At 50.3% G+C, this 12,484-nt stretch overlaps 1 protein-coding gene across 4 annotated transcripts in view; it reads left to right on the top strand.

Annotated features, from left to right (window-relative positions):
* LOC138492611 (solute carrier family 2, facilitated glucose transporter member 11-like) overlaps positions 1-12,484 on the top strand; it is a 419,436-nt gene that overhangs the window by 172,767 nt on the left and 234,185 nt on the right. For all 4 annotated transcript variants that reach the window (XR_011276228.1, XM_069619902.1, XM_069619903.1 and 1 more), the window contains one exon: positions 10,436-10,596. Coding sequence is in view for 3 of the 4 variants with exons in the window: in XM_069619902.1 (XP_069476003.1) it covers positions 10,436-10,596 (161 nt within the window). In the remaining variant the exon portion in view is untranslated. The remainder of the gene's footprint in view (positions 1-10,435; positions 10,597-12,484) is intronic.

The raw sequence follows: 12,484 nt of genomic DNA, 5'->3' as shown, positions 1-12,484 counted from the left end.
GATGTTGATGGTCCCGAGCCATCATTGCTCCCACTTAGAGCCTGCTGCTGTTGCTGCTGTCCATGTGCCCTGTCCGATGCTGCCTGCACATCCTCCATCAGCCGGTCTCCAGTTGTGGTGTCCACCCCTGCTGGACCGCCGACTCCGGACTGTGGCAGGGATGGGATCTCCACCAAGCTGGCTGTCTTGGTCAGGCCAGGTCCACAGGGGGCCCGGGTGGAATCTGGGCCGGAAGACGGCAGGGAGATCGACTGGCGTATAGTCTCCACAGAGGAGGAGATGTCCACCAGAGTGCACATCACATGTAGGAACCCCCGACCAGGGCCCCTCCCAACAATGCCACTTCGCAACGCTGCTGTTCGTGATGGCGTGCGTTCTCCACCCAGGAAGAACGCACGTCATCACCAATGTCATGCGTGCGCAAAGCGACACCAATCAGGACAGAGCCCATACGGTCCTGGGACCCCTCGTCCGCAGGTAGTGGAGAGGCAGATGACGTGGCACTCTCCCCTACCTGCGGACGGGCCTGGGACGGGGCATTCATGCTGGTTCATGGTGGTGCAGTCACAGGGTCAAGGACAGCCACATGCGCAGGCCCCTTTGTGGTGACCTGTGCTGCCTCCTGATCCTGGCCCTGGACTGCACAACTTGCACCAGTGGTATCACCCCCACCAGGCCCCATGTGCGGCTCAGTAGCGGGCTCCTCCTCCTCTGTGGAAACCACCAACCTGGATGTCTCCTCACCGTCTTCTTCCATTGCAAGCCCCTGTGGAGGCATCCCCGCCACTTGGCTCCACAGCGCCATCTCCGCCCTCTTATTCACTTGACGCTGCGTAGAGGAAGACATAGAACACAAGTATCAGGGTACAGTACAGTATTCCCCTAGACAGGAAGCAATTAGACATGAGTGGCACTGTCAAACGTCACTTCCATCCTGTCCCTCCACAACACATGGGTGAATGCACGCAACACACATGCAGAAAAAGGCACGGCGCCTGCAATGAACATCAGCATCCATGTATGAGGGCCTCTTTCAACCAAGATGTTGCCTTCAAACTCACATGCATCATGGCTGACACTGATCCCATGCACACACATCACCGGAGGGTCATGCATCATGGCTTGTACAACACAGACACAGTGGATAGAGACAGTGGATACAACGGTGACGGCACTGCATGAGTGAATCTACACATCATCACGGACATGTGTCATGCATCCATGGCAATTCAAAGTCACACACACACTTCTCTGACACACACACATGTGCACCAAACATGTACATGACAGCAGCACCCATCCCTCACACCCCCTCCATGTCCAAGAACAGAGACTGCCATGCTTTCATGTGTGCATTCCGCATACAGATCCTCATGTTGCATTGGAATACATGCACCATCCATGTGGTTCACACATTACTGGTCTCACATGCATGACCATGATGTCCCTGCACACACACATCCATACATGGCCTATGTCACACATACAGGCAAGTATCAGACTATCAGCACACTGCAACATGCCCTGTCTTACACAGCAATGCTTGGCCACTTACCGCTCAACTCCAGATGGGTCTGCCTCTGAAGGATCTGGGCATGGAGCACTGGGCATATGCGTTCCAGGACCCTTATCTGGATGTTACTCATGCAGCCCCGGCCCCCCTCCGCGAGGCGCCGGGCCTTGTAGAGGGTCCTGGACCTCAAGTCCTCCCAGCGCTTCTTGACGTGCTTGATGTCGCAGGTTGCCACCCCCTCCGCATTGATGGCAACCACTACGTCTTCCCAGATCCTATACCGTCCTTTCTTGTTGGCGCGTGATGTTCCGAAGAGGGCATCATAATGCCCCAGGATATGCCCCACCAGGACACCAACTTCCTTCTCATTGAAGCTGGTGGCCCTCTGCCTCTCTGGCTGGGGGTCGCCAGTGGTCTCAGATGGTGTTTGCCCCGACATGGCGACCCCCGAGGCAGGTGTGGGTGGGCAACTGGGTCCTGGGGCTGGGCTGTGGAGCGATGGTATCCCAGTCGGGAGTCTTCTGTTCCAGCAGGGGTGGACACAACAACTGGACCCCTGCAGATGGCTGACGTGCAGGCACCAAATAGCAGGGCACGTGGGCAGCAGGCAGGCAGCAGCAGATGGCTGGTGGGAGCGTGCTCGGGGCTCTTGGTGGCAGGAAAATTGCCTTTTGGGCAGGAGCGTGGTCTTCCGTGTGTTTTCGCGTGGCCAGCTTGATATGGAGTGATTTGGCACGTGAAATAATTGCACGTCAGCGTGAAATCCGAAGAAAGGCCCTTATTGCGTAAGCGCGTCAGTGATGTTACGCGCGTGGGCGTTGCTCACAACACGGGTGCATAGTGAATCAGCACGTGAGAAAACTGCACGTCACCGTGCTATTGGAGGAAAGGGCCTTAGCGCGTAAGCGCGTAAGTGACGTTTCACGTGTGGGCTGGCTTAAAAGGTACGAGTATCACTCTATTTCCTTGTACGTGCTTTTTGTGGAGAGCGAGCGGGTGTATCTAGTACTTCTTGTCGGTTCACACCTGATTACTTCACAACGTTTCCAGTTTGTACTCCCTGTTTCATCAGACTGCGTTCTTGTCTTCTTTTGGGGGGGGTATTGCGTACGCGCACACGCACGTCTTTTTCACGTTCTTTTTCAAGGCAGACGGTGAGTCACGCACGTGTTTTCCAACTGTGGTTGCCCCCGTGTGTCGCCTACCCCTTCAGAGTTCATTGTAGGCTGCGTGTAACACACGTACGCTTATTCTTGTGTTTCTAGGTGCCACAGCGTAGTGCGGGTTCATTTTTCCACACACGTGGTCTACCAAGTGTTCCGTGCACGTGTGCTTTTGTTTTTGGGGTGCCTGTGCGTTGCGTGACCCGGCATCTTCCCCCAGGGGTCACATACAGCCTTGCTAGAGCACTAGGGTACGAATTCCATCTAGTACCCTACCCCTTTGACCCCAATTGCCCAGGACAATTGTTTACTGCAACTCCCATACGCACAACAACATCAGTGCCATGGTTGGGAGGCGACCAAGCAGTAAGGGAGACAAAGGTGGCTGACCTCCAAAAGGTGGCCATGGTGGGCGCGGTAGGGGACGTGGTCAGGATTTGCAGGGTGCCCCTAGACCCCCATGTGTGGAGGACCAATCAGGGACACCCATGCCCCCCCCAATGGTTGTGGCAAACGTAGCTGACACCATCCCAGCTCAGCCCTTGGTGGACAGTCCCATTTTGGCACCTGAACCGGCACAGGATGACTCCCAGGCTGACTTCCAGGTCAGCAAGTCTAAGCCACGTGTGGCGGGGAAGGTTGCTGTCACCAGGCCACATGGATCTGGGGCAGCAATGTCATCTGCTGCCCCAAGTAGCCAGGGTGGGGAGGCTGCAGGGGCAGCTGCAGCTCAATCCACCCCAGCTCTGAGTCTCCCAGCCGGGACAGTGTCGGTCCAGGTCCATCAAACCGACGTTGCCCCTGCCAACGTCACCCTGCAGCCAATGTCTGCACCAAGACCTATGGTCATTGTGCAATCGCACACTTCTAGTACCCAGTCCACCTGCGCTTCTGCCCCTACTGACCAGAGTGGCGTGAGCCACTCAGGATCCGCACCACCTTTGAAAAAGAAGAAGAAGGGTGCTCTGGCACTACAGGCTGAGACCCCAGACACGGCTACACACTCCGCCACGTCAAGGAAGCCTAGCTTTAATGACCCCAAACTTGATGCACTTGTGGCCTATGTGTCAGCACATAGCCACGAAATGGTGGTGACTGCAGGGTGCAAGACCACACCCGGTCAGCGTAGGGCACACTGGCAGACCATCGCGGACCGCATTAGTGCCCTTGGATTTGTGAGGCACACAGCTGATGATTGTTACAAGCGGTGGAATGACCTGAAACGCAGAGCAAAGAACAAGCTGGCCTCAAATCATGCCTCTACTCTGGTGACTGGCGGTGGGTCTCCACCATAGGACAACCAACTCACTGAACATGAGTCTGTTGCTGGAACCTTCATCACAGAGGAACAGATCCAAGGAGTGGGAGACCTACCAGATTACGATGCATTGTCCGGTGAGTGCCCATGCATGTGTTTGTAATCCATGTGTATGTTGTTTGGGTGACGGGTTCTGAATGAGTGCCAGGTGAGGATGTGTACTCCTGAGTGGTATGGGTCACCCATGTGCTTCCTCCAAAACATTCACCGGCCTTGGATTTGGGTATGACAGTATCCCTTCTGCCCACAGTAGCCAATTAGCGCCACATTACTGCAGTTGCCCTTGAACTGTCATCTTGCAACAACATTGTTCTGATTTTTTCAGTGTTCATTCAGGCAGATTGTTTCAATTTTCCCATTTTTCCAACACATTTTTCTGCCCTAATGCCACATATGTGACATGCTTCTGTCATTGATTACACCCCACATTGGCCCACATTTGTTACCTTGTTATGTGAATGATTAGACCATTCAGGCTGATAGAGTATTGAGCTGCTCACATTTATTTTTGGGGCCTGTTTGCATGTGGAACATGATAGTTGTTTCTTGTCATGTTAAAGTGACTAGCCATTGATGTGTACATCTGCCTGCCATGACTGGATAATTGAACACTGGATGTGTTGCAGTGTGTGGCACATGCACATTTTGCCACACTATTTAGGATTTTTCATCTCATCATGTCCATCTCACATGGATGGGTGACAGTACTCATTCACTGACATATGGCTGAACTTGCCAAATGTACCATGGCTATGCTACATGCCATCTGTGTGCTGGCATGTGTCATGTATGTGTATTGGACATGCCACTCACAGGCTAATGTGTGATGCCAGTGCTACCCACCATGCAGCAAATGTGTTGCTTTTCCATCTTGGTGTACTCAGTGTCTGCTTTTTAACTCCCTTTCCAACTCATTGACAGTGCATGCATGCCAGGGTTATAGTCATGTGGGACATGTGTAAATCATGTACTGGATCTCTGTCTTGTCAGACCTATGTGTGTGCTATGGTGCTCATGTCTGTTTCCATTTGTTGTCTTTCATGTTTTTGCAGGTGAAGACGCACTTGATGCTGGTGAGGTTGAGGAGTGGTGCAGACCCAGGAGGAATCTCAGCCACGACCGGGCACCAGTGGAGGACGTGGTGTGGTGGTGGGTGAACACCCTTTCGTACTGCAGACCATACTGTCCAGGGGTGTCTCTGGGTGCACCTCCCCAGACCTCTATGCAGGTGCTTAATTGGATGATGAGACATGTGCTGTCGCAGATGAGTGCTTCTGGCAGGGATTCTGTTCTGTCCAACCCACCTGCACCAGGGGTAGAACCCTCTATGGGGATGTCAGTGTTGGTAGGTCTGCCTTTGGCAGTTACGGATGCAGGGTCACACTCCACAACATCTGATCCTGTTCCTGGGCCAGTAGATCAGAGGGGGAATGCAGTCCTGCAGCCTCAGGCAGTGCCAGCACAGCAAGGTGCAGATCGCCTTGCCCCGAACAGGTGTGGTGCCCGCCGACGTGGTGGCCATGCGCCACCAGGCAATACTGTATGGGAAAACTCCATGTACGGTATAGCAGCCCAACAGGGAGCATCGGTTGAAATGATGGCTCAGGCAATGGAGAGGGTGGCCACTTCCATTCACCCCCCTGAAAGGCAGATGGAGCAACAACAGCAGGCAACAGACTCCATTTGCCAATCACACAGGGAAGACATGTTTGCGTCCAACAGGGACCGACGGGCGGCACTGGAGACTCTGGGCGAAGCCATATCAATAGAGTCACAGGGCCACATGGAAGCCCTGAGGGTGGAACTCCATAACCTCAGACAGACTCTGGTTGAACTTGAGGCTTCCAGAAATTTTAGGGCAGAACAGCAGCTGGAGCAGCTCACACGTTCGCTCTCAGCTGAGCTGCAGGCAACCCGTGAGGAGATCCGGGCATCACGCGAGGCCATGCGTGCAGAAATGCAGGCAACCAGTGAGGTGCTGCATGGGGATCTCCGCAGTATCATCCTCCAGAATCAGACCTTCCACACCCGCATGCTTGCTGCCATGGAGGACCATACCAGGGCTTTGCATGGGCTGCCTCCCATAGCACCACCACTTCCTGATGCAGCAGCAGAGGGTGATGAGAGCGACAGTAGTTCTCCCACAATGGCATAGACGTGCAGGCCATGAGCCCATGGAGGTATTTTTTTTTCGCAACATCCACGCAGGTGGGTGTTGGTGCGCACCCTGTCCTCGAACCTCCTGGGTGGCCTCCCCCCTCTGGCCCCCACATGGCCGTTTTTGATTTTTTTTTATTATTATTTTTTTTACAGTGTGTTGCCTTGTGTGGCTCCCTTGGGCATCCACTGTGTATTCCGGCTGGGCACATGCAGGCTTGTCCTGTGTTTGGGTTAGATGCTTGGGTTCCTGACACACACACCTCCTGCTTCCCGTTTCCATGGGCTTGCAAAGGATGTGACCAAGTGACAGTAATTTACACAGTGACATTGGGCTCACATGAGCTGTGTGGGCAGTCTGTAGTCAATACTGTGTGGACATCCCCAGTGGGTATTGTTGTTGTATTGAACACTGCATGGTGTATTGACATGTGCTTGTGCATCCATGTCTTCATCCTTATTCGCAAGTACCTTCTTCATGTCTTCACATGGCCGTCTCCTTTGCAGATGCAGTTCATGTTGTATGCAGTACACTGACACATTTGCGTGACAGCAACACTCTGCAGTTGGAAGGGGTCGATGTGCTGGCTTATTCAGGTTGTAAGACTTGCACTACTTTGACTTTGTACTGTCATATTTTTGCAATGTTTCATGCTGTGTTGCTGTATTGTGTTGCTGGTAAGTATGTGGTTATGTGTGCTGTTTGTTATTGATTACTGGGAGCATATTGTCTGTGGCCTGTTTCCATTTGGGACAGTGCACTTTGTGACACTTGTGTCAGGTGTTGTGCATTCCTTTGTTTGCTTTCACATTGCATGACATGCCATGGTGTGTTGGGTGGCCGAGATGGGGAGGGGTTGGGTGACATGGCGCTATTGTCATGTTGTATTTTGCAAGGGGGTAGTCATTCATGCAGCATAAATGTGTGTCTTTTAGTGACACAGCATTGGTTGTCTTTCAGTAGGTAGGGATGCACACAATGTAACACTTCCAGGTGACCAATCTCAGGCTGGTATGGTTGTAACAGTTGACTGTCCCTTATGTCATCATCATTGATTGTCAGCTGGTATGTGCCAGGGCTGTGTGCACTCCACAGGGGTGTGATTGTAGGTGAAGTAATTAACCACCCGCTGCGTACGGGCTGCCTCACCATGTGCCCTTTCCCCTCCCATGCGCAGTGGCTATGCATGTGGCTGGGGATGTGGGGGCACCACCATGTCCACCGGCAGGCCCCGGCGTGTTGCAACGTTGTGCAGGACACATGCTGCCACTATGATCCTGCACACTACTGGGGGAGCGTATAACAGCTGCCCACCAGAGCGGTCAAGGGAGTGAAAGCGTGACTTGAGCACTCTGAAAGTGTGCTCCACTATGCCCTGGGTTGCAATATGGGCTGTGTTGTATCTTACCTCGGGTGGTGTGGTGGGGTTCCGAATTGGCGTCATCATGTGGGTGCTCAGAGGGTAGGCACTGTCCCCTGGGGAGGGGATGATGGGTATCATTAGTGGGGTTGTGACGTTACTCAGTATCTGATATGCATGCATGTTCAGAGGCATTTATACTCACCAAGCAGCCATGTATTGCCATGCCGACCCAGCTTCTAGGTCCCGGTTTAGGGTTGACATTCTGTAAATGAAACTGTCATGGTTGGACCCTGGATAGTTGGCATATACTGAGGTGATGATTCCCTTGGCACCACATACTATCTGCACGTTGATGGAATGCCAGTGCTTGCGGTTTCTATAGATGTGCTCAGATGCCCTGGGAGGACGTAGAGCCACATGGGTGCAGTCAATGGCACCTAGCACTTTGGGTAAGTGTGCCACCCCGTAGAAATCCTGGACGGCAGCCTGCCTTTCAGCAGGTGTTCTGGGCAGGTATATGTGCCTGCGGACTGATGGGCGTGCAGTCATGATGGCCAAGACCTGGTGTAGGCAGCGTGACTGCGTGGCCTGTGACACCCCCCCCACGATGGCACTTGTCCGCTGAAATGAACTAGTGGCCAAGAAGTGCAGTACATTGAGCACCTTTTCCAAGGGGCTCAGTGCTTGGGAGCACAGGGTGGGTGATGTGAGGTCATCCTCCCACTCACTCACCAGGTCGAGTATTATGTGAGGTGGAAACCTGTACCTCCCATACACTTGGTCATCAGGCATCCCAAAAAGGCTGGTCCTGGGTGTAAAAATTCTGGCCCTGACTATCCTCCTCCTCCTGCGGTATCCCACGACCACTGCGGCTAGGAACGGTATGTTCATCTTAGCGTCTGAGCTTGTTTTTTGTTTGTGCGCACTTTTATGCTGTGCGGGTCCGCGTACGCCTGCTCCCTGCTGGCGTACGTGTTTCTGGTTTAGCGCATCTTTTTTGGCGCACGCGTTAGCCCCGTTCGATTCCATGAATACGTGTTGTAGGCACGCGTGTGGGCGTTCCGCGCATTTGCCTCCTGTACTTCCCCCGTAATGCCCACATTTTCACGCGTTGTTCCCCATTCCGCGCATTACGCCCCGTGTTCCGCATACTTTTGTTGTGTGCACCGTGCTATGTGCGCTTTCGCTGAGTGCGTAGCGCACACGCTGTTTGATGTCGTGTGCGCCACGCAGGATTTTAGCGCACATCCATGGATTTACACGCGCACGGACTTCCATGAATTGATGTGTGCGGGTTTTGCTGCGATTTTCGCACTTGCGCTGCGATTCGCACGCTTGCGCGGAAATTTTCAGCGAACATTAATTCCATGAATCGTCCTGTATATGTTAATGAACGTTTGAGTTTAAGTGGGGGAAGAAAAGTACAATTAGACTTTAGTTAAAAATAGTATAAAGGGGAGGATGAAAAAGATTAATGAAAGGTATAAGTGATCCAGGTGGTACGGGGGTTTTCCCCCATAAATAGCAAGACAAGTGTAGTTATGAAATAATATGGTCAGAGGGAAAAGTTATTGAAAAGACAGTAAAAACGCACAAAACCACGATTCATTACTAAAAGAGCCACTAGATGGCAGTTAGAGACTATAGAAACAGTCTGCATGGGCATAATATGCTCGTTGTAAAAGGCATGTCGATATTTATTTAAAAGTTATTTTGTGTTTAGATGTTTTGCGAGCGGTCAAATCACATATAACCGACTAATGTAATAAAAATAAAAATAGTTCATGCAAATGTTTGTTATTTTTCCTTGATCACATTTTTTCAATTGTATAAACTGAAATCTACCCCAAAGATTCTACATGGCTGTGTCCATTAATAGTTGGGGATATTTGAGGGCCGGCGTTGCAGGGCGGTTTTGGTTCTTCGAAGCTCAGTCCCTCTGTCCCTCGGAGGGACTGCCTTCATGAATTTAAAACATTTTTCTAAACAATTGGGTGATAGCCAAACACTTACACGTGAGCTACTGAGCTTGGAATATTGAGAAGCTGTAGAATATTGTGATCTCTTAGACTCTCTTAAAATGGTAAGTATAGATAGAACTGTTATTCTTTGTGATAAAAATATATTGCATCAAGTTAGATCCATACATTTTAATCTGTTAAACATATAGATTTTAATGATTTCAGATGCATTGTTGAGTTAATGTACTTGTGTTTTAGATTTGTTGTGAAAGGTTTAATATTTAACCAAGACACAAATACAAAAATACAAAACTAAATGTAACATGTATAAGCATTTCAAGTTCGTCTGCCACTGGGCAAAATCTAGAGCATAGCCCCTGGAAGGAAGAAATGAAACACATCTCTAATATTCTCTCCAGCATCTAATGCTAATACACTCAAATGAAACCGCAAGAAAACTGAGAATTAGGAAAACATGGGGCAATAAAGCCCAGGTGTTTCTTTTTCCTCTGGCATGTTTTTATACAATCGATATTGCACTAGAAATGACCTCGTCTCAAACCAATGGGGAGCCACTGTTTTCCCTTTTGTTTGACAAGCAGCGCATTTGGAAATAACCCCGTGTGGGTCCCTCCCACCTGTTCAAGTAGTGCATTGCATTTGTTAATGAGTTCAAGCAGGCGTGACGAGTGATCGAATTCAGTTATTTTATGTAGATCCATATGCATGGTCTCCTCGGACGGAATGGATCACTTTTTGAAGGATATGGACTTGGTGTAGACCGGGCCTCACCATACATACTCATTGCAGCTTGGTTATCTTATGGCAATATGTATTTTTGTTGTTGTGATCGATTAACCCTAATTACTTGTTTTGCAGAAGGAAACGCAGCGGTGCGACTCATCCAGGAGCAAGAGTGGAATGATAACATTCTGTTCCTCCTCTTTGCCTTTTTTTAGTTCATCAAGCGCTTTATCAACGAGACATGGACGGGCCGGTACGCCGCCCCCATCAGCCACAGGTCGCTGACCCTCATCTGGGCGTGCATCGTGTCGATTTTCTGCTTGGGCGGTGTCATTGGTTCCCTGGCATCGGAGTACCTAATAAGGAAAAATGGAAAGTAGGTGTACCTCCAATGTCACCCATGCTTGATACCTCTTGGCGCTATAATATAAAGATGGGGTGGGAGTTAATGGTATTGATTCCAGAACTATTCACACCCCTCCCCGAGGTCATGGCCTGGTCAGCTGTCCATGGCCGCATCTTCAGCTATTCCCAGGGCTCTTTGAAAAGCCAACAGCCCCCTTCTCATGTCCCTTATTTTATAATATATTTACAAAGTACAAACTAGGTACCAAAGTGTCTCCAGCGCTGCGCAGCACAAACACATAAAACTCATTGTGAAATTGAAGTAACCAAGTTAGACCAAACGTTTGCCAATGGTCACTCCTTCAATCTCTTTACCTCTTTTTCCTTTCAATCATTTTTCCTATTTATCTTTTTTCTCCTTCCTCACACTCCACCGCAGCACCTGTTACTCCTACTATCTGCTGGTTGCGCTTCCCAGAACCAAAGTCAGCGTTGTTGCATAAATCCACTTTAGGGACAGAGGCTAACATCATGCTCACACGGCCTAATGGGACTTCCTGTGCGTGCCAGCCAATCAGTTCCTTACCGCACCACCTCCATAAACATGACCTCACATGCCCAATGACATCACAGGAAGTGACATCAATTGACATTTGACCTCCCTCATGATATCAAGTGCTTGCAATCCTATAACAAGAGTAAACTAGATAGCTACACAGACAAATGGCTTCTTTAATGACTAACCATATACTAACTCGGATGCAACCTTGATGTGCCATGAGGGCAGTGATATGCCAGCGTCACACCCTGCAGAGCCATCATAGGCCCAGGGCACAGGTTCACCAACAGTAGAGCTTCCGACTGCCAATTTCTGCCAATGTATGGCTGTTATACACCAACAAGTCAGTTACTGGGCCCATGTTCTTAATGCAGTGTCACATGTGTGCTGCAAAAGCTTGTAGTTCCATATGGCCAGGTTCTGCCAAGAAATGCTATGCATAGGCATATAAGACTAAGACCAGGTGCTGCCAGCTTCTGCCAGGGATAGCCTAATTTCATGCACAGCTATGGTAAACTGAATACAGCCTCGCGTTCCAATGCCATGCCATCATAAGCAAAGTGAAGTCTTATATATTATCAAGATATCATATATGCAGCCCTCCTATGCCAGCAATAGCCTCATATTTCATGTACATTCATATTCTGTGTATGGCCTTACATAAAATGCCCTGCCATCATAGGCAAAGTAAATCCTCCTTTGCCCATGTACTGCCAGGTTATGCTATATGCACCTTAATATGGCCAGTTGCTGCCTCATCCTGCCGTTTACAGGCTCAGATTTCAGGTGCAAACATCATATGAAGCAGAATTTATGCAATAATGTGCCACGTTCATCCACACCTGCCCAGATATAGCCTTACCCCACCCCCACAACCTCTCCTATCTTAAGGAGTTAGGGCACAACATCAGAAGGAGTTTAAAGGACACTGCACACCGTCACGATTGTCTCGGGAGGGTAGCTCAGGGGAATCACCCTTGCCTTGGAAACAAGACGAGCAGAGCAAAGCAGGTTCGATTCCCTGGTTTGCGCTTAAAATAACCTTTTATAATGAGTAATGGTAAGGATTATGATTCACGTTTCCGAAACATGCAACCATACCTCCTCCAACACCTATCCACCTCCCCTCTCTTCCTCTGCGACTCAACTTCTCTACTCTTCCTTGCCTCATCAACTGACCATTGCTCTCTGGAATGCTTGGTCTGTATGCAACACTACCTTTATAACTCACCACTTTCACTCCAGCTCCCCTCCCCTAGACCTTCTTGCTATCACTGGAACCTGGATTTCTCCATCTGACCCTGACACTCTGGCGGCCCTACACGACTCCAAACTATCATTCATTCACTCTCCCCGAATG

The sequence above is a fragment of the Ambystoma mexicanum genome, chromosome 10, assembly GCF_040938575.1.
Source record: "Ambystoma mexicanum isolate Mex_15411 chromosome 10, UKY_AmexF1_1, whole genome shotgun sequence".
NCBI lineage: Eukaryota > Metazoa > Chordata > Amphibia > Caudata > Ambystomatidae > Ambystoma > Ambystoma mexicanum.
Note: the sequence above shows the minus strand (reverse complement) of the source record. Positions and strands in the feature narration are given on the sequence as shown.